The sequence below is a fragment of the Galeopterus variegatus genome, unplaced genomic scaffold (genome assembly GCF_000696425.1).
Source record: "Galeopterus variegatus unplaced genomic scaffold, G_variegatus-3.0.2 Scaffold612, whole genome shotgun sequence".
Taxonomy (NCBI): domain Eukaryota; kingdom Metazoa; phylum Chordata; class Mammalia; order Dermoptera; family Cynocephalidae; genus Galeopterus; species Galeopterus variegatus.
In genome coordinates, this window is record NW_007726723.1 from 213,558 (window position 1) to 238,229 (window position 24,672).

At 34.5% G+C, this 24,672-nt stretch overlaps 1 protein-coding gene and 1 pseudogene across 1 annotated transcript in view; both read left to right on the forward strand.

The window, feature by feature from the left end:
- The window catches only part of MICU3 (mitochondrial calcium uptake family, member 3), a 104,124-nt gene extending 88,633 nt beyond the window's left edge, over positions 1-15,491 (forward strand). Inside the window, exons 12-15 of the mRNA XM_008570540.1 lie at positions 7,715-7,823; positions 9,884-10,041; positions 11,535-11,603; positions 13,154-15,491. Of these exons, the coding sequence (XP_008568762.1) occupies positions 7,715-7,823; positions 9,884-10,041; positions 11,535-11,603 (336 nt within the window). The 3' untranslated portion in view covers positions 13,154-15,491. The remainder of the gene's footprint in view (positions 1-7,714; positions 7,824-9,883; positions 10,042-11,534; positions 11,604-13,153) is intronic.
- A 2,098-nt stretch (positions 15,492-17,589) lies between these two features.
- On the forward strand, positions 17,590-18,285 carry LOC103588747 (annotated as a pseudogene).
- Positions 18,286-24,672: the final 6,387 nt, after the last annotated feature.

Sequence of the window (24,672 nt, forward strand, 5' to 3'; positions counted from 1 at the left end):
GCCCTTTTGTTAGTTCTTTTGCTCTATGGACTAAAAGATATTTTGGATACTTTTTTTTTTCTTTTTCTTTTTCTTTTTTTTTTTTTTTTTTTTTTTTTTTTCTGTATCCTAAGTGCTCTGGCTGAATATTTAAAAATTAATTTATTTTAAATTCTGGGTAGATATCTTTCTTAGGTATGCTGGAAACCCTTAAGGCTATTAGCAGTTGTCTTATTCAAATTAAGAATATCATCTTTCAAGAGAATCCTGCTGAACTTTATGCTTTGACTACTACATAAACATCACCTCATCTAAAACAGTTTATATTGACATCATTTCTGTCACACTCTATTCTTTTCTATAACACCCTTAATAAAGGGTCATTTGAAGACTGCCATTGATGAGTGAATGATCTTATCAGCAGTTGAAGTGAGGTTTTTCAGAGTTTGGATGGCATGAATGGTTAAGAACCTGGGACAACGGATTGTCTATTTATTTAGTAACAAATGTGTTGTCAGCACTTCTGAGCAGTTGCATTATCTAGTGGTATTTGAATGCATCATTGCAACCAAATAGAACTGGCATTACAAGTACCCCTTCAAGCATGGGATGTTTTGGATATATTGCCTTCTATTTGTGTTTATAGAAGGATCAAGTTAATCTGACCAAGAAAAACTTGCAAATTGTTTGACTTTGTTTAAAATGGATACACGGTGACAATGTAACAATTCTCTAGTTTCTCTAAGGAATGAGAAAAAAGGACTTGCTACATTTGGCCATTAGTTAACATTGTCTCTTAATCAGAGGCCTTTTATGTGTTTTAATGTTAAACTGAGTTTTTCTAATAGGTACTTCCCTAAAAGTAAATCTTGGAGATTGTACTACTTTATTAAGATACTAGCATATTATTTAGGGCCTTGAATCTGTGGTGTTTTTGTTTTGATTTTTTTATTATTATTAAATGGAAATGTTAAACTCTGTAACTCAAAAAGTTAAATTCCAGGGTGAAGAGTTTATAGGAAATCTTCACGCTGTTTTTGCAACTATTTTTTATACTTAAAATCATTTCAAAATAAGAAGATTTTTAAAAACTGAGTTTAGCTTCTGAAGAGTTCTAATTGAAGTAAGCATCTTAAGCACTACCAATCATTACAGTAGAAAAGGAAAATTTTACAAGTGAACCAACATTGATTGATTCTCATTCATTGTTTTTCTGTATTACCTCATTAGTCCTCAGAACAACCTTCCAATATGGACATCTTTCTTTGGAAAAAGGAAAGCTAGGCTTTCAGGTACTTAGATACTTGTCCGAGGATTCAAACCCAGGGTTTTCCAATCATAGTTCTACCGCACCCTACTTATGTCTTTCTCTTCCTGCCACTTCTCATTGCCTTTCCTCCAAAAGAATAACAACTACTACAGTTTGTTTTTTCCTTTTTCTTTCCTTTTTTTTTTTTTTTTTTTTTTTTTTTTTTTTTTTTTTTTTGGCAGCTGGCCAATACAGGGATCGAAACCTGGACCTTGGTGTTATCAGCACCTCGCTCTAACTAACTGAACTAACCAGCCAGCCATCAATTCCTGTTATTTGAGTAGCACTTTACATTGCTAAAATACTTTAATTTTAATTCGTTTATCTAGCAGATATGTATAAGCATTTACTATTTAGTAGGCCTTATTCTAGCCACTGGGGATAAAGTGACGAGATAAGCAAAATTCTCTCATGGAAATATATCTTAGTGGACAAACAAAATAAACAAGTAAGCATCAACAAAAAAGATATACTTTCAGATAATGACAAATGTTATGAAGGGGACAAGAGTCATGGGACTGGAAAAGAAGGTGGACTGCGGGGGTGAGCTTTTCTGAAGAGGTAGCTTTTGAAGAGAGACTGTGAAGAATCAGTTATACAAAAGATCTGGATAAAGAGCATTCCAGGCAGAGGTGACAGCAAATACCAAGGACCTGGGGACAGAAAAAGCTTAGTTTATTTGAGAAAAAGCCAAAAAGCAAAGTAAGTGAACGGGAATGTAGTAGGAGATGAGGAGGGAGAGAGGGTCAGGTCTTTTAGGACCCTGTAGGCCAGGGTAAGGAGTTTAGTTTTATTGTAATAGTGGCCATAAGATGGGAGGCCACTATAGTGTTTAAACTTTATAGCAGGAGTCAGCAAACTACCCCACTTTCTATTTTTGAAAATAAATTTTATTGGAACAGCCAGGCTCATTCATTTAATGTATTGTCTGTGGCTGCTTTTGCACCATAATGGTAAAGTTGAATAGTTGCAGCAGACCATGTAGCCAGCAAAAATGAAAATATTTACTCTCTGGCCCTTTACAGAAAAACTTTGTCAACCTTACTTTAGAGCATAGGCATGATGTTCATTCATTCAGTAAGTATTTACTCAATAAGTACGGGCCGTCTGCTACAACACTCAGATGTTGTCTGATTCATGTGCCAGATATGATATGATTCGTGTTTCAGAAGGTCACCTTGGCTACTGCATAACAGAATATACTTTAGTTGGCCCAGATATGAAAGAGACAAGTTCAGATGCTGTTATAGGAGTCCAGGTAAGAGAGAAGCATTGCTTGGACCAGGATAAAAGTAGGGAAGAGGGGTCAGATATTGGACCATGTAAAAAGTAGAGCTGATAGAAATTGTTCATAGATTATATTTCAACATAAAGGAAAAAGAGGAATTAAGAATAACTCCTAGGGTTTTGGCCTGAACCACAAGGTGAAACAATGGTGCCATTTACTGAGCTAGGCAAGATTATGAATTTGTGATTAAAGAGGGAATCGAGTTTTATTAGGAACAAATTAAGTTTGAGAATCCTACTAGATACCTAAGTGAAGATATTAAGCAGGCGGTTGGATATGTGAGTCTAGCATTCAAGCGTGCAGTCAAGACTACTGATTAGTATACAGACTTCCAGATTGTGTCTCTAGTTTAAACACCTCCCCTGACTTTCAGACTTTTACAAAAATCTTACTCCCTACTCAGCATTTCCACTTGCAAAACTGAACTGAACATTCCCATAAAACTTGTTCCACATACCGTCTTTCCTATTTCAGTTCTTGGAAACTCCATTCTTCCTAATTGCTATGGCCAAAATTTTGGACTCCTTCTTACCTTCTACATACTATCCATCAACAAATCCTTATTGATACTGTTTCTATCAGAGTTTGACCACTTCTTGCCAAGCCTCCACCGCTACCACCCAAGTAACAATTCTCTCTTGCCTGGATTTCCACAGTTGTCTCCTAAATCATCTCTCTGCTTCCGACTTTGCCTCCCTGCAATCTGTTCTGCATTTAGCATTTAAGAAAATGCGCTACACCATGATGTAAAGCATCTTACCACAACATGGAAAGCATCTTACCAAAGTAAGATCTCCATTCTTCTCAAAGTAAAAGCCAAAATCCTTAGAGTGGATCCTACGTGAGCTGCTCCTTCATTACCTCTCACCTCACTTCCTACCATTCTGAACCTCCTTGCGCACTTTGCTCCAGCCACAGAAACTCCTTAGTTTCTCAAATACCAGGCAGTCTTCTGTCTGGGAGCTTTTGTAATGTTCTCTTCCCTTAACAGAATGCTCTTCCCCTAATATCCACATGGATCACTATGTTATTTCTCAATGATGCCTACCCTTTTCAATCTAATATATAAATAACAACCTATTATATTAATAATATATCACCTATTATATAAATTATACCCCCCTGGAATACCCTGTTCCTTCTTACCTTAATCTTTTTTTATTTCCATAGCATTATCATTTCCTCACATGCTGTATAATTTGCTTATTTATATACATACTATAAAATTTTCATTGTTTAACTAGAAAAGCAATAGAATTTACTTATTTTTATTATTTGTCTGTTTCCCTCAACTAAAATGTAAGCTGCAGGAGGGCTGGTATTTTTGTCTTTTTTTAGTGACTCATATATACACAGCACTTAAAACTCCTGTTGAATGGTGGATACATGGTATTTAAAAATGTAGAACTATATTTTTATGAATTTTACCTACAGATATATTCACTTGTGATGAAATGGCAGATGTACGAGCTTGTTCATTATAGTGTTGTTTGTAATAGAAAAAGATTAGAAACCACCTAAATGTCTTTTAATAAGTCACTGGTTAAATATACTATGATACATCTATAGAATGGAATAAGGTGCAGGTGAAAAAAAGACCAAGAAAATTCTTTATATACTAATATAGAATGACCTCCAAGATATAGTAATTGAAAAGAGCCTGGGCCGGCCCGGTGGCGCACTCAGTAGAGTGCGGCGCTTGGGAGCGCGGTGGCGGCGCTCCCGCCGAGGGTTCGGATCCCATGTAGAGACCGGTCCGCTCACTGGTTGAGCGCGGTGCGGGCGTGACACCGAGGGTTGCGATCCCGTTGCCGGTCGCGGTACGGACGCGACACTGAGGGTTGCGATCCCGTTACCGGTCACGAAAAAAAAAGACAAAAAGGAAAAAAAAAAAGAAAAGAGCCTGGTTTGGAACGGTGTGTATAGTGTACCACCATTTGTATGAAAAGACAGCCTGTGCTAACTCTGGAAGGACCCACAGAATTAGAAACATTGGTTCCTCTAAGGAAAGGAACTACATGGCTAAGCAACAGGGAAGGAAGGAGACTTTGTGTTGTTGTACAGTCTTTTGTACCTTTTGAATACATTGAACATTGAATACATTGCCATGTAAAATAAATAATTTTAAGTGTTTTAAAATGCCATGGGACTAAGTGAACTTATCTAGGGAGAGAAAGTAGATAGAGACCAGAAGGGAAGGGAAGATGGCTTCTCATAATAACCACATAATGTAAATACTAATAAGAAGGTAGTATAATTATCATTATTAAACTTTGAGAAAACCAGTGTTCAGAAAGATTGAAGTGACTTACTTTAGGTCCTGCAGCCAGTAAAATTTCAGAGTTTATATCTTCTGCTTACTCCATATTGTCACATGTATTAGTACTTTACTCCTTGCAATGGCTAAATAATAATCCATTGTATTTATATACCACAATTTGTTTAGCCATTCATCTATCCATAGACATCTGGATTATCATGAATAGTGATGCTGTGAATATATGTGTATACATGTATTTGAGTACCACTTTTCACTTCTTTTGAGTATATACCTTGAAGTGGAATTGCTAGGTGATATGTTATTTTCTGTGTTTCTCTATATCCTCATTAACACTCATTATTGTCTGTCTTTTTGATTTAGTCATCCTAGTGGTGTAAAGTGGTATCTCATTGTGGTTTCTGCATTTCCCCAAAGAGTAATTATGTTCAGCATCATTTCATGTGCTTGTTGTTCATTATATATCTTCTTTGGAGAAATGTCTATTCAAGTCCTTTGGCCATTTTTTGATTGTCTTTTTGTTATTGATTTGTAAGAGTTCTTTACATATTGTGGATACTAGACCTTTATCAGATATATGATTGCAAATATTTTCTCCCATTCTGTGAGTTATCTTTTCACTTTCTAAGTTTCCTTCTGTGCACACAAGGTTTTAATTTTGATGAAGTCAAATTCATCTATTTTTCATTGTTGTTTCTTGTGTTTTGGTGTCATACTTAAGAAGTCATTGCCAATTCCAGTGTCATGAAGTTCTGTCTCTGTTTGTTTGTTTTTTAAGAGTTTTTTTAGTTTTGGCTATCAAATTTAGGTCTTTGGTCCATTTTGAGTGAATATATATAAATGATGTGAAGTAAGGGCACAACTTTTTTCTTTTGCATGTGGATATCTAGTTGTCCCAGTACCATTTGTTGAAGAGACAGTTCTTTCCCCAATAAATGGTATTGATGCCCTTATTGAAGATTAATTGACCATATTTGGGTTTATTTCTGTACTCTCAGTGCACGAATTTTTGATGATTTAAATTTTTTACTTATTATCATTTATTTTTAATAAGCTATTTCTTTTTTACCTTACTTCTAACAGGACACATTCCATTCAAGTCCCAGTGGTTCATTACAGTAGCAAGTCTGGGGGTGAGAATGAGAGGGAGAAGAAATGGCCACCCCCCTTCTTCGTGCCCTCCCCCAGACTGACAGTCTGTCACTGCTAAGAATGATTGCTTTCAATTATCTCCATCAAAATAGACATCCCATTTTTTATTTTACAATTTCATATTTTCAAACACAAAGTGTTTAATATGTACAAAAGAATGGTTGTGTGGTTTTGAATTTGACCTACATTTTCAAGCTTAAGGACCGTATTTTGAAAAATCTAAATGAAGGTTCAGATGTTGAAAGTTGTATTCTTGTATATTTTGATTTGTTTCTTAATTTTATGCTCCCCAAAGGTATTGATATTTTTGTTTGCCCTTTGCTTAAAAATATTCCATCCTCCTGTTTTTTACTTTTACCAGCAGTAACCTGTCACCCTGAGACAGAGACTGTTGCTATGGCAGCTGGTCACAGCATAAACAGATATAGAACCAGAGCAGTGACCAGTTGCCCTGGCAACAAGCTCTCCATATTAAGACAGACCTGGTGCAGACTTGAATCCTAACTGATTCAAAAAGCCCTCTCTAGAAAACATGGCAGGTAGGATTGAGTCACAAAATAGGAACCTGTATTGGAGTGGCCATAAATGAATGTGAGGGAAAGACAAGAGGAAAATGTAAAGAAAAAAGACAGTGAGGATTCTTATGTTACAAGTAAAAGATGGGTTGTAATTGAAGTGGAAATAATATATATGCCAAAAATCGTGTACTTGAGTAATAAACTAAACTAAAATTATAATTTTATTTTAATTAATTATAATAAACTAGAATAAAATAATCAAGTAGTCATCTTATATGAAAATAGACTCCTCTGGTTCATTCCCTACCTTTCCAACACCGCCTAGTTAGTATCCCTTCCTCTTTTACCCCCACGTTAAAGTCAGAATTTGTTAAGCCTAAGTAAGATCTTGGCCCTCTGCTCTTTTCTCTTTGTACTATCTCAATTCTGTTAATTTTGTTGACGAGAACACATTAACTAAATGCAGCTCCTTGTGTCCAAATTTGTATTCTCTGAAGTATATTGTGCTTATTTCAAATAAGTTTCCTATTTAATTGAAGTAATAGCAGTGGTAATAATTGCAGTTTTTGCACATGGCATTCCAGAAGAGGCCTCTCTGACCACCAGTCCTGTACATGATCCCTCACCACGCCCTGTCTGGGGCCTCCCGCAGCTGTATCTGTACGGTCATTGTATTTCCTTCTGCTGTCCTGGCAGTGTTATCATGACAGGAATAAGTACAAATACACTACTGTTGATGCTTAGTCAACGTTTTGATTTTGCATTGTCATTTTAAAAGCATTAATGATCTAATGCTGAATCATTTTTAAGGAGTATATGTGCAGGGGAAACTTCTTAATGTTTTTGTTTTCTTAATCATCATATTTACTTTCAGGGTTAAAAAAATTCAGACCTAAAACAGAGAATTTTCAATGTTGAAATTTTTAAATTCATTTTTATTGTAGCATTTTTTGGAACTTTGTACTGATATGACAATGTTTAAAAAATATTTTCACGTATTATTGTAATGGTAGCAACACTACCCAGAAAACCTGAGTGAATTTTACATTCCATTTGGAGAATGAAGTTTTCAAAATGTGCCCTGGAAATATTTACTTATAAGATATATTGCAGATGCTTAATCTGTTTACTTCTATTAAATGTAGATACTTATTTTACTAAATATGTTTACATTTATTTTCCAAATATAGGGTATCACATTTGATGAATTCAGGTCATTTTTCCAGTTTCTGAACAACCTAGAAGACTTTGCAATAGCCCTGAATATGTATAACTTTGCAAGTCGTTCTATAGGGCAAGGTAAGTAATCATTTTTCAAAAATTAAAAGCAAAATATAATCCTACATTGTTTCTAGAGACTTCAGTGACAACTTAATTAGATATGTGATATCATTCATCAACTTGCCTGAAACTCTGGTGTATACTTTCAGTGGGAAATCGGTTCTAACACTTAAAACTAAACAAAGTTTAGGGAAATGTGCTGCATTTTTGCATTGAATTTCTTTTTTTTTTTTTTCCCTTAATTTCTTATTGAGGGAAATTTAATGATGTTTTAAAAGTTTGAAGAAGAAACCTCACGTCTGGTTGGTAACATTGAGGGACATGTGTCTACCTATGCAAGAGCCAGCTGGCCATCCCCCAAACATTCTCACAAGATGGTATTTATTTTACTGATTTAATCCCTGCTGGTTCAGAAACCAGAATTTTGTCAGCAGAGCCACCACTTAGCCATGGACTTATATTAACCAACTTTTAAGAATAATGTGTAAAATTGAATATCAATTTTGCTTAATTTACAAAGAAATACAACTGTCACAGAATTTGGAATGCTGTTGTCCTCAGGACCAGTTCATTCTTTCCCAGTATGTGGGCTAACAAGCCAGGTCCATTTTCTAGTATTCTGTGGCTCTGATCACCTTCCCTCTTCTTATAGTCATATCTTTTTAAAAAACTCTTGCAATATGGAGACTGTTCATTTATATGTTTAAGGTGATTTTACCTGTCTCTGCCATAATCCCACACTTAAATCTCAGAGGACTGTCTTTTTTTTTTTTCCAAGTTCTAGAGAGAAGCCAAACTGCAGCCCTATAAGTGCTAATGACAATTCTCTCTCTCCCGAAAACATAGATATTAAATCTCTTATATGGCCTCATTGATTTATTTGTTGAGTAAGGCAAACCTGAAAGAATTCATATTTCACCCTTTCTCTAGTCTAAATGTTTAAATATGGCTTCTTCTTAACCCATTTGATTGTTTTAAAAACAAAACCTTTGAGAGCTCTGACTTCACTGACCAACATTTACTACCGTGATAAACCTGATCAACCTTTAAAAAAAAAAACTGATATCTACTTGCTTGGTTCAGTATGGAAAGTTGCTCTTTAACTTTGAGGAACTGGGAAATTAAGAAAAATACATATGTCACCCTTGCAGATGCCAGGAATGTATTCATCTCTCTTCTTTTGCCACTACTAGCATTCTTAATTCAGATTATTACCTCTTAAAAGGACTATTGCAGTAGCCACCTAAGTGGCATTTCTACCACTAGGTACTTCCTCTCCAATGTTTCCTAGGCAACTCACAGAATAATCTTTCTAAAACACAAATTAACCTTTCTATGACACACTTGCAGGGGAAAACTCCTAAGTTTCCCAATTACCTATTGAAGAATGTACAGGTTCCTCCCCTCAAAGTCCCTGTGCAGAGCCTCTCTAGATTGTACATGTCCCCTGTACACTACCCAAAGCAGACCGTTCATTGTTTCTGAACGGGCTTTATACTCTCCTGCGTCTCCCCGTGCCTTGATTCATTCACGTTATCTCGTCTGCCATTTCTCTCATCTCTACGAGCTAAAATCATCCATCCTTCAAGGCTCAGCTCAAATACAGAATCACAGCCTTTCCTAATCGCTGCCCTCTCTCCTCTCCGTACTCCATCCTGCAGACAGAAGTACACTCATCTCCAAATTCTCATAGCACTTTGTTGATACATTTTGTGTGGCCCTGTGTAATGGTTATTTGGGTAGGTGTCTCCTCTCGCATCTGAACTATATGTTTCTTGAGAATTTACTCATCTTAATAACCTCTAAATTATCTGTCACTGATAGTAGGTGTTCATTAAACATCATTGATTATGAATGCATTATTAACCTAAGATATAGCTGCTGCTTGCTTCTGTTCATTAAAACCATAAAAAAAATTTATTCTCTAAAAGACAGCATGATTAATGAAAAGTCATGTGTTACATAAGATCATGACCAATGTTTAGAAAAAAAAAACTTCTTTTATAACCTTTCTAGCAATTAACACATATTATAATGTTAATGGTCTACTCTTTTTCTTTTTCTGTGACATTTTCTAGATGAATTTAAACGTGCAGTCTATGTAGCTACTGGACTCAAACTTTCACCACATTTGGTGAACACTGTCTTCAAGATATTTGATGTTGACAAAGACGATCAATTAAGTTATAAAGAATTTATTGGAATTATGAAAGACAGACTCCATAGAGGATTCCGGGTAAACCTACAAATTTCAAGCCTAATGAAACACTTTTTAAAATATGAGGGAAAAAAAATCTAATTTGAGAAACAATTTATATAAATTTCTCAGGGTGTAAACATGAAATGCGTTATTTTAAAAGAAAGAACATAGGCCCTACTTTGAGAAGCAATTTGAGATGACAAAAGATAATGCTTTGTAAAAATATATATTATCGGTTGACTTTTAATAACTTATTTTTATATTCTTATTAGTTTAATGTCTCTATCCCAGTTGGTGGCAAAAAAATGTTGCCAAATATTTTTGAAAAACTCAGTCTGCACATTGGTTTTTCAGACTTGTCGGTATACAGATATCGCTGTTTCTCATTTTATGTGAGACAGATTTCCTCTAGGTAACTTACAGCTCTTAAGTCACTGCATATTCAGTAATTTTTTCATGGAAAATAACTTAAGAATGGTTTGGGGGTTTTTTGTCAAATTTTTTCCTGTTGACATCTTATACAAAAAAGGAATTACTGGAAATTCAATGATTTTTTTTCTAAGAAATATGTCATAAAGATTGAAATATAGCATGAGTCAGTAAATGTTTACACATCTAATATATTTGTGGATGTGCCACAAATGGAAAAAAATGTTTTTATTAAAATTAACAGCTAGAATATTCAGACTTCCCTCTTTGGCAAAAATATTCTTAAGTATTAAACATTTAAAAAGAGAAAATGTTATATATACACAAAATTAAGGTTCATCTTAGACCATATTTTTCAAAAATTTTGAAGACTATCCAAACTGTCTTGGTATAGATGCTATGTACTTAACTGCCACCTAGTGGTGAGTTACCATTTTAGATGATGCCACAAATACCTCAAAGGATATACATTGAAAAAAGCATTTATTCTTCCTCAAAAATCTTACAGTAGCATGATCAAATTAAACTATGCCATAAACCTCTGACACTGTATTGCTCTCAGGTGATGTGTGTTTTTATTTATTTATTCATGTATTGCATACCTATGGCCCCATACCATTTTATTTACATTTGCACACTTCTTCAAAACTTTATTTTTAATTGACAGATAATAATTGTGTATATTTATGGGGTACAATGCGATTTTTCGATGTGTGTAAACATTGTGAAATGATTATATCAAGCTAATTAATATAGCCATCACCTCACATACTTATTTTTTTGTAGTGAGGACATTTTAAATCTTTTTTTTTTTTTTTTAGCAATTTTGAAATATGCAATACATGACTATTTACTGTGGTCACCTTGATGTGTGATAGATCTTGAAAACTTATTCTTCATGTATAACTGGAATTTTGTACCCTTTGGTCAACTTTTTCCCATTTTCCCACCTTCCCACCACCCACCTTTCTCTTCTGTGGTAACCACCAGGCTACTCTGTACTTCTGTAAGTCTGACTTTTTTGGATTCCACATATAAATGAAATCATGTTATGTTTGTCTTTCCATACATTTGCACACTTTTGATCCTCTGTTCCACAGGGTTATAAAACAGTCCAGAAGTATCCCACTTTCAAATCATGCCTGAAGAAAGAACTTCACAGCAGATAAGTATGTTACTTTCTGTTTGTCTAAATTTGTTCAATACCAGTAAAGGAAGGGTTATAACTTATTTTTCTGTTATAACACTTAGAAAAAAGATGAAAGAAATAGAATTATAATTTCTAACTTATTTTTAATTTTTAGGCCATTAGAGTGTCTTGACTGAAAAATTTTATGTTAAACCTCCAGTTTTGTACCTGTGCAGGTATAATGTAGTGCATCCAAATTGGACTTTTGTGATCGAAGATCATTAGCACCTAAAGAGTATTTGCTACGGATTTTTAGGATTACGATTCTGAACATCTGCTACAAAAGTAGTATCTAATATTTTTAGAGTTTTTTTAGGTGCCTGACACTATCCTAAATGTTCTTCCACATGTAGTTTCTCATTTAATTCTCACAGATAGATATCCCATTTAAAGCAGAGAAAATCAAGATTTAGCAAGTAACTTGCCCAAGATAAGTTGCTAGTAAGTGGCAAACCAGGATTTGAGCTTTGTTCTGTCTGATGGCAAAACCATCTTATTTATTAGTACTGCACTGTCACCACAGAATGCAGTATTTGAGGAAGGTACAGGAGATCCATGCCCTTTGTATTGCCCCAAAGAGATATTTCAAACTTGTTGCTAATCTCCAAAATGAGGGATTTTTTTTTCCCCTTTGTTCTTTTAAAAGTCAACTGTAGCTATAATGATTGTGGGTTCTGATTAGTTAGATTTCTACTATTGGAGTTTTGTTGTTTATTTATAAACACATGCAAGTATATTTATGTATATATTTCTTGCTATTTTTCTCAACCTTGGAACATTTATACATGTCTATAGTAGTGTTTCCCAAAGTGTCCTCAGGATAGTGATGCATATTTTTCTTTTAAAAAGTTGCTTAGGCATGTTTGAGAAATATCCTAATAAAAATCTGATATAATCTATCAGACCTGAAAATGCTACTATTCATTTTGTCTTTCTAAAAGGAAACAGCAGTATTCAGCATTTTGCAAAGTAGCTTTGAGATATAGTATTTTGTGGAATCCACTTTGGGAAATACTGGTTTAAAATGTTTAGAGGCAAGTCGGCTTATTTATTTATCTAAGGTGGCAACTGTTGTGATTAAGTTAACAAAAGAAGTCAAGTCTTCCTAATGTCTATTTTAAGGAAATTTACACTGCCCTATGAGAATTTAAACATTAAAAAAAAAAGTAGGACCATTCCATTTATTTGTACATATAGGTAGCATTCCTGACCAACTTGTAATAGTGTCACACTGACATTATTGATTCTGTGTAATACCGTATAGAACCATAGATAGAAATGACTACTTTTTTTCTACTTTCTTTCTAAGACTGAGAATTAGACAAATTACTAAACAAATCACTGAACTTTTAAAGGAAATATTTTGTGACTAATTTAAGTTTTTGTTTCTTACATTTTATGTGGGGTTGTTTTATTGGTTTCCTTACAGTTTTATATTGTCATAAGAATATTTGGTTAATGCCATCACATCTGATTTATATCCTAAATAAATATTGCTTTTGTGTTATCATTGTATGTTTTTTAAATTAGATACTCCTAAAGCAAAGTTTAAAGAATTACAATCTATGTGACAAATGCAAGAAACAAACATTTCAGAGAATGGAAGCATATCTGTGATGAGAATATATAGAAAATGAAGAAAAAGGTGAAGTGCTGTGAAATTTGTATTTTTTTCTTGAACTGAATTCTTAAAACAGATAAATGCATCTTTTTACTGAAAACATTATATATAATCAAGATGAGTTTTTGCCTTCATCTACTGAACTGTCTGCACTTTTTCATTCCCTTCAGAAGTATATAGATACTTCCAGTGACTATATAAGAATGTATTTTAAATATTCGTATTTATTTATTAGAAATTAGCCTCATTTTAAAATAATTAATGACTCCTGGAATGTGGATCACCTAAAAATGAACAAGACATTTTTATTTTTTGGTTTTGGACTGTGAACTTCTTTTCAGAAAATGAATATTGCTTGAGATTTATATTATCTTAGGACCTTTAGTATTGTTCGTAAATCCCTATTATTTACCATGTTTTTAATTATACTGAAATAATTTTGAAAAATAGAAGTTAACATATTATATAATATGATGGTTTACATTGTACTTTTAACTTTTAAAAGTACTTAATTAACATATTGTTTGACTTATATGAAGTTTTTAAATTTTAATTTATTTACCAAAGTCAACAGAATGTCTGGTATTCTTTTTTATATACAGTAAAGAAATTTAATGTGTGGATTCTTTTTCTTCAAAAAAAAGTTGTATATTGATGGTAGAAACAGTGGTAGTTGTAACAATAGTCATTGTCATTGTCATTATCGTCTTACACACGATGCTGCTCCAGATTGCAGGTGGTATATGTTAATAACAGTAGTAAAAATCATATCTTACAGTTCTGTAACTTAATGCATATTGTTAATAAATGTCCGTAGCATCAAAATAATTGTTATGAAATACTACTAATAATAATGACTTAGAAGACTGATGTATATATTAGGTAGAAGCTAATATTTTGTTTCTTGCAAAAGGACCACATGCAAAAGTGCTAAGCATCAGTAATAAAGATAAATATAATTTATTATTTCAAGATAATATGTCTTAAAGGGAAAATAAAAACTTCCTATTGAAAAACTACAAAATTAGATTTTCACATTGAGAAATAATTTAATAGCACGTAATAGAAATTTGTTCAATTAAAAGCTAGTTTATACAAGGATAGAATACAAAAATAGAATAATGAATTTAAATTAATATGTTTATATATTGCATGTGGAAGATAAGTTCATTTATCTTCCTTTCTAAGACATATTCAATGTAAATTATATACACTTCAACCATTACCTCGCTTTTGCATATGAAAATAGAAAACACTGACTTTGTTTTTATGTTATTAAATGTGCAATTGATCTGCATCATTTATTTATAAAAGTAATGCTATTTCCAAGAAAATGTTATTATTAACATTGATTTTGTATTTGTTAAACTTTTTACATTCTTTGTCTGATATTATTTATTACATTAATATATAAATATATAATTCATAAATTTAAAGATCCCATATAGTATAATAACCTAATTTCACCTGCTTTGAAGGTTGACTCGATTGACTAGAAAAAAATACGTACCCGCTCATTTAACATGCCCCAGGTCTATTTTACTTTACACTAAATGTTCTCAATATTATTCGATATCTAAAATAACTGGAAAAAATGCAGTATACTTTAATCTTTGACGATAAGTTATTTTATCTTGCATACATGTAAAATCCTGTAAGTACAGATTAAAAATTTAATTAGCTTATTAAAATCTTTCATAATTCTGCTTCTCCCAAGGAAGAATGGCGTACTACATAGCAGTCTTCTTTATTTCCTATCAGAGTGAGTGATTGCATATCTGTTTATATGGCATTATATAAGAATGGGAATAAATAAAGTATTCTGATCAATTAAAATGGAAAAGTGGTAAAGTATGGTGATTCACTTCATATTATTACTCTTGAATTTTATCATCTATAAAATGGGAGGTAAAACTATCTCACTGGATTGTTGTTTACATCAATTGAAAAATTTTTAAATGTTTAAAAAATAATGTATTAAATACACGTATGCTATTATTTTCAGTACATCCTTCTGCAAACTATTCTTTGGAAAGATTAAGGTATATGTAAAATTTTAGTATACTTTTTACAAAAAGCCTGTGTGATAAACAGTTTATGGTACTTCTCAGAATGATTTCACAATAAGAAATTTATTTAACTTAAGTTCCAATTTATTGTTCTTACGATAAATTATAATTGTAAAGCAACCTGTCTTACATTCTTGTATTATCTTAAAATAAATACACCTGCAGTTGAATCAAGAAACATTGTACTTTGCTTTTTTTGTTTATCTGTGGACTGGTCATGTTTTTCTGAAAGTGTCACCTCCAAACTTTGGAAATCTTTGTGGGTTACCAAACCTCTATTGATCTTATACCCTCTTGTGTGGCAATGCATGCCAAAGACATTGATCTCATCCACGCCCTTGCAGTTAAGTAAATCACAGAGCCATGAAGCCTCTAAAATTATATCATAGGAGTTCCTACATTAAAGATCTATGATCATTGGTACTAGAAAGCTTTTCAGAAAGTTTACATGTGACTTAATGGAGTATCAATTTTGCTTCGCAGAACTGATTGGTTAAATGGCTTAAGATAATTACGACAAAAATACAGCAGCCCTTGTTTTACTAATATAGGTATTTTGTAGATAATGCCTACAAATTTACCAGTTTTCAAAATGCGTTACTTATTATACAACTTCTTATAGCCATACCAGTTTTTAAAAGCATAGTACTTTTACTTCCAAAGGATTTAAAAATATGTATTACATGAGGGGTCTTCAAAAAGTTCATGGACAAACTAGTATTATCTTTTAATTCTCTTTCCATGAACTTTCTAAAGTACCCTCATATAATATTCAGTAAGCATAATAAAAATTCTAAGCCATAAGAAAGCCATTGTGGTTTGTTCTTTTAATTGGCAGCATTTTTACTTTCTTAGTTGCTCATGAAATAACGATATGTCTTGGAATATTGCATCTTAGATTCTGTGAAATATTGTATTTATAATTCTCTTTATATCACAATCGATATTTTGGCACACATCTTAAAAACTGAGGAATTACCTATAGTTGTGACTGTATGCATATAAATAGACAATACAATGCTCAGAAAAAGTAGAAAAATTATTATAAAAGTTTTCTGGGAAAGATAAATTTTGTCCATTGTGAAGGAAGCAAAGGACAAGTGCTAATGAGAAATAGAACAGTAAAAATAAGAGAATGGAGAAGGGATCGGAATGAGAATAGATTTCTAGAATTGGGACTGAGTAGACAGTCTTTGGAAAAATAAATTTTAAAAAATTCAAGTTAAGGGCCGGCCTGTGGCTCACTCAGAAGAGTGCGGTGCTGATAACACCAAGGTTCAGATCCTGTATAGGGATGGCCGGTTCACTCACTGGCTGAGCGTGGTGCTGACAACACCAAGTCAAGGGTTAAGATCCCCTTACCGGTCATCTTTAAAAAAAAAAAAAAAAATTCAAGTTAAATCAAAATGACAATGTGTCCTTTCACATTCCAGATTGAGAAGAGAATACTTGTGTAGTACTGGATATGAGTGTGGGGGGCAGTTTAGTAGCCTGAAACATGGCTGGTGAGGCTGTAAGTTTGGGTGCAACATCTTTGGAGGGCAATATAGAAATATCTCAAAATTTTGACGTAGAATTTTGCTTCTGGGATTATAATATCCCAATACACATATTCATAAATTTGCATGTCAACAATTACAGTTGTCCCTCCATGTCTGCAGGTTCTGCACCCACAGATTCCACCAACCACAGATCAAAAATATTCAGAAAAAAAAAAACGATAAAAAATAACAGTACAACAAAAAAATAATAATTCAAATTTTAAAAATTATAGCAACTGTTTACATAGCATTTACATTGTATTAGGTAAAGAGTAAAAAATATTTACATAGCATTTATGTCATATTAAGTATTATAAGTAATCTAGAGGTGATTTAAAGTATATGGGAGAATTGCATAAGATATATGTAAATACTACACAATTTTATGTAAGGGACTTGAGCATCCGTGGATTTTGGTATCCATGGGGGGCCCTGAAACCAATCCTCCATGATACTGGGGGACAACTGTATATATATATTCAATGAAATAGTATGTGACCATGAAAACGTAGGAAGTTCGCTTATGGTGCTGATATAACATGATATGTAAGATATTTTTACAGGAGCACACTAAGGTATGAAAGAATGTACTACTGTTTGTGTTTAAAACACACTTTCATGGCAGAATTATATTTTAATTTTATTAAAGTTATGTGTAGAATTTCGGACCGCCACAGCCAGCGTCAGCCTCGCTGGTTCCCGGGTGGCGCGCGTTCGCCCCTGCCCGGCTTCGGGATGATCGGCCAGAAGACGCTCTACTCCTTTTTCTCCCCGAGTCCCGCCAGCAGGCGACGTGCCCGCAGCCCCGAGCCGGCCGAGCCGGCCGACCCGGGGACCGGCGTGGCGGCCGTAGCTGAGGAGAGCGGGGATGCAGCGGTAAAGCGCAAAGGGGACTGCTTCGGGGGCCGGGGTGGGGGGACCAGGGAGGGGGAGGAAGGCGGCGGCCCCCACCTGACCGAGGGGCTGCTGGGGCTCGCCGCTGACTCGGTAAGCCGGGGCCCCCGGAAGGTTGTCATCCTGGGACAGGATCCATATCATGGACCCAATCAAGCTCACGGGCTCTGCTTTAGTGTTCAAAGACCTGTTCCACCTCCGCCCAGTTTGGAAAACATTTATAAAGAGCTGTCTACTGACATCGATGGTTTTGTTCATCCTGGCCATGGAGATTTATCTGGGTGGGCCAAACAAGGTGTTCTCCTACTCAATGCTGTGCTCACAGTTCGGGCTCATCAAGCCAATTCTCATAAGGAGAGAGGTTGGGAGCAGTTTACTGATGCAGTTGTGTCCTGGCTAAATCAAAATTCGAATGGCCTTGTCTTCTTGCTCTGGGGCTCTTATGCTCAGAGGAAGGGCAGTGCCATTGACAGGAAGCGGCACCATGTACTGCAGACTGCTCATCCCTCCCCGTTGTCCGTGTATAGAGGGTTCTAAAAAAAAATAATAATAAAGTTATGTGTATATATTTTTAAAAGTCAAAGAGCTCTTAAGTCCTAAAAAAAAACACCATCCCTCTTTCCATTTATCCTCATTTCTGCTTTTCAGATGGAATCACTTTCAAATCTTTCAGCAGTTTCTTTTGGTATCTACATTCATATTTCAAAGTAATATGCTTATACTAATATTTTTTACTGATTTAATTTTTAGATTATTAACTATTGACTTTCTACAATGGAAGGTAAGGATTTCACAAGCCCCCGTATAAGTACAGTTACAGCATAACTAGTTAAATCAATTATTATATCATTGTTCTTATATTTCCTTTTTTATACATCTTAGCTTCCCTAGAGCTAATAATTTTCTCCTTTTCAGTCTGCTTAATTTTTTGTGTACCTCTCACTTACCTATCATTAATTTATCCCAGACTTATCTCCAGAACATATACATGTATTGTTAACACATTTGAACAGTTCAAGTTATATGTAAGTTTTTATTATTGAAATGCTTGATGAAGTGCTCCATCTTACTGCCGTATCTGGAATGGTTGTTCTCTAGGCCTGGCACAGAGCTGTCATTCCAGAATCTCCCTTCTCTGTCTCTTGAAGCTTCTGTTTCACCCTTTTTATTTCCCAGGTCATCTTCTGTCTTATTTTTTCATTTTTTGGAGTGGAGCACAATCTTCCTTATTTCCTGAGAAGGCTAAATGGTAAATAAATTTTCAAGAACTCATATGCCTTCAAATGCCTTTATTCTACCATCACGCTTGGGTAACAGTTTGTCCAGGGATAGAAATCTAGAAGGTCACACCTTTTCCCTGAGAATTTTGAAAGCATTGCCCCATTATCTCCCAACTTTCAATGTTGTTCTCGAGAAATCAGATGTCGTTCTGATTCTTTTCCTGTTTTTTTTTGTTTGTTTGTTTGTTTCTCTCTTCGGAAGTTAATAGAATTTTCTCTTTGTTCCTACTATTCTAAAATTTCAAATTGATATAACTTGATAAAGATCTTTTACTCAATGTTCGTGCTGGGCAGTCAGTAGTCCTTTTAATCTAAACACCTGAGGCATTCAGCTCTGCAAAAATAATAATAATAGTAATAGTAATTATTTCTTTAAGAATTTCTTCCCCTTGTGTTTTCTCTGTCCAGTTTTTCTGGAATTTCTGTTATTCAGATATCGAACCTCTTGTACTCAGCCTGTATTTGCCTTTTCATCTTACCTTTTAAATATTTTCTCAGTTTGTCTTCCATCCATTCTCTTGAGTTTTCATTTATTTCACCATATTTTTAAAAATTTTTTCCCTAAATTTTTTTTATTGTCTCCTGTTCTTGTTTCACACATTTAATATATTTTATTCTCTCTCTGATCATTTAATTACAGTTTCTTTGAAGTTTTCTTCTGCTCCCTTCATTGCCTTGCTCCTTTTTTTCTGTTTGTGTTTTGGGTCTCTCATATTAGAGGTTTTTCTCAAATATCTGGTAATCCTTTGCCATATGTTTATATTTTAAAACAAATTAGAAGCTTTGTGTGCATGGGATGAGCTTTTGACTGATGGGTTTCTCTCTCTGCTGTTCTGGCTGAGCCATTTCATATGAAGAACCCTGACTATCAGTACAGGTAGGTCTTTTCTTTTCAGCTGGCCTGATGTCTCCTGTCTAGTATACTGTGCAAAGGTTGACTGCTATTTTGTTCAGAGCTGAGTATAGGAAAGAGATATTTAATCCCCTTTCCTTCAGAATGACACCCTCAGCTTCAACTGTGCTATTTTCCTCTGGTTTGACCTCTGAAGAGTTTTCTGCCCATGTTTGTGGGAGAGGGGAGGAAGGAGAGACAGGGAGGGGACTGAAATCTAAATGCTTCCTAAACAGAATTTCAATCAATCAATCCTATGTACAGAGCAACCTTCAGAGATACGTGGATCCTTCACTTCTTAAGCCTTTCAGGAACTCTACAGTCTAATCAGCTTTCAGGATGTCTCCCTGTTGTAGGCATTTAAGTTCTCTTTGGCCTATAAGTTAATTACCATGTATTTCTGAGATATAAAAGTTTTGTCCCTGTACCCTCTTTTCTGGTTTTCTTGTCCTTGTGAAAGAAAGCTATACTTTTTTAAAATACCTTTTTTGTTTCTTGTTTTCTTTTTTGTTTTTTATGGTTTCAAGAAGGAGTGGGAAAAAACTGTCCAAAACAACACATTTAAACTACATATTTATAATATATCTGGAAGTACCCACAAGGAACTTAAGAATGGCTACCTCTGAAGATGGGGGTCATGGTTATACTTAATGAGTGTTATTGAACTGTTTGAGTGTTTTTAGTATGTGTATGTTTACTTTTTCAAGAAAAGCATGTTTTTAAAACAGGCTCTTAGTCTGGTAAAAGTGGGAACAAATTATGAAGGTTATGTGTTGGGTGGATCAATTCATCAAATCCACAGTTACATTAGTTCTTGAAGTAGAAAGACATAGTTTTAAGAAAAATAAGAGTATAATGGTGGTTGTGAATTTACAAAACTACCGCATGGTTTAAGCTTGGATGCTAGGGTTGGGAAAGGAACTAATGATAAACAAACATTGGTGGAAATGAGTTACTGGGTTAAAAAAGCCACAAATGGCAGCCATATTCTCTGACAAAACTTATTTTGGTCACATTTACCATAAGAAACAACTGAACTTTATTATTTCTAATTCAGTATAGCATTTCCTACATGCATATTTTCAGAGATGAAGCAAGTAGTTTAAAGGTAGGCAGATTCTTCTGCATGTAGATTTTAAACTGAGGTAAAATGAAAGTTTAGGACAAAATGAAAGACAATAAAGATATTTCCAGTTTATGCTTTATATTGCCTTAGCAAGCTCTAGGTGCTGTAAGAGTTAAAAGTTCAAGTTGAAAAACCTACAAAAAAGCACTCTGAAAATCTATACTTTTTTGTGTCATTGCTCTTTGGTGCTAAGAGGTTCTCAAGAGAGTGAGTATCTTATGTACCATTTGTGCTATAATATTTAATTACAGTGAGTGTACAGAAGATTAGCTGTCTCAAAGATTCTTTTGAAATCAAATTGCACATCAAAACTGCATTGTACGCTGCTAAGTAAGCAAATTTAAGAAAGAGGAGAAGGTGACGTGAAGACATTGCAAAATGAACAAATAAAGGAATGGGATTTGCCTATTAATAGCAAGATGTCAGCCTTCGTTTGTCAACTTAAATATGTTTTTCTAAAATTTACAAAGGTTCAGTCTATGGAAAGTCTCCTAAGCTAGTATTTGCACTGAAATAGACTAAGCAACAGGAAAATGCTAAATAGATCATACTGATAACTCAATTTCTCATACTGATAAATTACCACCGAAATTTATACATTAGTAATTCAGATAAGATATTTGTTGCCTTTTATTTTTATTTGACTGGTCACAAAATTATTACACATTTTTGTTCCTAGATATACGAGGTTTTAGAAGCCCAGGTTAGTTTCTGCTCCACAATAGCTAGACACCAAATACAACGTACACCAAAGCATTTCTAGTCCCTAAGGATTCACTCCTTTCAAAAAAAAAGGTAAAAATAAATTTTTAGAAATACAAGAGCTGACCTCCAAGTAGCCAGCGGTAGGAACTAGGTAGCTTGGAGCCTGAATTGGACTTGCTGGAAATAAGTAGGAACCAGACCACATAGGTAAGGACCCCCAAGTAGAGCAACACGGTTCACAAGTAGTTGGAACTAGAATGGTAGGGAGCCTGCAAGTTTTATGGAAGGGTAAGAGTGCCCTGAAGCCAGAGTATAAAAGTCTCACTGAAAAACTCCAAAATTAGTTTAAGGTCACACCTTAGGAGTAAGGCTACTCTAACTCTAGAGTACGAGTAACTCTAGACCCATCCTAAAATTAAGCCTTGATAGAATCAAGCTGATACACCAGCACAGTAATCACCTGCCAGAACAGAGCTCAGTCCTCTGCAAAGGAAGACAATAAAATCCCTATTTTCAACAATGTAGTATCCACAACATCCACTGTAAAGTGAACAAGTATTATATATGCTAAGAAGAAAGAAAATGTGACCCTTAACTAGGGGAAAAAAGCAGTCTATAGAATCAAGCCTAGAGATGATCTAGATATTTGAATTAGCAGATAAGAAATTTGAGCACTATTATAAATATGCTCAAGGGTTTAGATGGAAAGATGGATATAATGAGAAAAGAAATAGGAACTTATGTAAACACAAAAATGAAAACTATAAAAACCAAATGAAAATTCTTGGGTTGAGAAATACATTATTTGAAATAAAAGTTTATTACATGAACTTAATAGAGGATTGGATACAGAAGAAGAAAGGATCAGTAAACTTGAAGGCAGGGAAATACAAACTATCCAAACATGCACAAACAGAAAAATTACTGAAAAAAAGAAAGGAATTGCACCCCAGTGACTCATGGGACTGTATAAAACAGACTAATGTAAGTGTAACTGAAGATCGAGTCAGTGGGGAAGGAGGGACTGACGAAAAATGAAAGAGGTAATGGCTAAATTTTGTTCAAATTTGAGGAAATGCATAAACCAGAGTTCTAAGAAGCTTAACAAAGAAAACCACATCTGGTCATATCCTAATCAAATTGCTGGAAAACCTAAGAAATCTTTTTCAATTTTGAAAGCAGCCAATAAAAAAGGATACATCATACACAGGGGAAAGTGATAAGACTAATTGCTGACTTCTTGTCGGTAACTATAGAGGACAGAAGGTGGTGGCAAGACATTTTTAAAATGTAGGATGACAACAGCCAAACATAGTGCCAACCTAGAATACGATATCCAGCAAAATAGCCTTTAAAAATAATGGTGATATAAAGTCAAGGTAAGTCATCCAGCAGATCTGCACCGTAAGAAAAGTTCAAAGAAGTTCTTCAGGCAGATGGGGAATGAAACCAGCCAGAAACTTTGATCTATGTAAAATAATACAATTCACCATAAGTGGTAAATTTTTATTAAATATACTATTTTTTCTCTTAAATGTATAAAGAAGGCAATTGACTGTATAGAGGACACAAAGGACAGAAAAGGGTAAAAAGTACACTGTTGTAAGAATGTTACATTATAGATGGAATGGTTTAATATTAATTCACTTAATGTTTATTATAATCCATAGAAACATACATGAAATAAAATGCAATAATAAAGAAAACGTTGGCTAACCCATAAGGTGGGAAAGGGGGAAACAAGAAAAAAAAATATGGGATGACAAATAGAAAAAAACAGCAAAGTGATTATGTAGATTCAGCCAAATTAATAATTACATTAAATGTAAATTCAGTAAATGTTCCAACTCAGCTATAATCATCAGACTGAATTTTTCTATGAAGATTATTTGCCACCTACAAAAGATGTACTTTATATATAAAGACATGGATAGGGTATAAGTAAAATGATAGAGAAAAAAATACCATGCAAACTCTAATGATGATAGATGTCAAGGCAAGGAGGATTACCAGATGTATTAGTTGAGGTCCAATCAGGAGACAAAAACCACACAATAATTTAAACAGTGAAACTTTAATATAAAAAATTATTGGAATAATGGTACATTGATTAGTGAGAGTTAAAGATGATTTTATCAACTAAAGAATTAGGAGATATCAGGAGCAAATATTACCTCTAGGACTGAGGTAAAGCTTCCAAGGTAGAGCTCGTGCCCTGCTAGGGCTATATTTCTTTGGAGAGGGCACAGCTTTGGTTCACTGGATGGTGGAGAAGTCACTGAGGTTGGTCCCTCATGAGTGAGACTTAAGTCTCTGGGGTGCCAGAGAGGCCATCCAAATGGAAGTCGAGTCTCAATTGTCAGAGTCCTCAGTAAGCCTCAGAACTCATTAAGTGCCAGGGGTTGCTGCTGGAGATGGCACTGCTGGAACCAGGATCTGGAATAGCAGCCCTCTACAGGAGCCCAGCACACTGTAGAGTGGCTCTGGGATTCTAGGGCTGAAGAGGTCTGGAGAGCAGCAACCTAGGTTGGGGCTCAACCATGGTATCTGGGAATCCAGATAGACCATCTCTGAGTTGAGCACTGGAGAAAGCTGCACTCTGCAAGAACCTAGCACTGGAGAAATAAGGAAGGGAACAAACAGTGGTGGGGAAAAGTGCACTCTACAAAAGCCTAGAAAGTGAGCCGTACCAGAACCAGAAAAAGAAAATCCCCTCCTCTGCCAGTTTCCCTCCAGAACACTCTGCTGACAAGGTTTAACACCAGACTGGCTGGCAAAAGAGAAATATTTACAAAATCTAGCTTCATTATTACAGAGTAGGCAAAAAGGGTGAATTTGGAGCTATGAGGAAATTAATAAACAGCACAGTCCACACCTTTGGTTACTCAGCTTCCTTATGTACCCTCTACACACACTTGAAT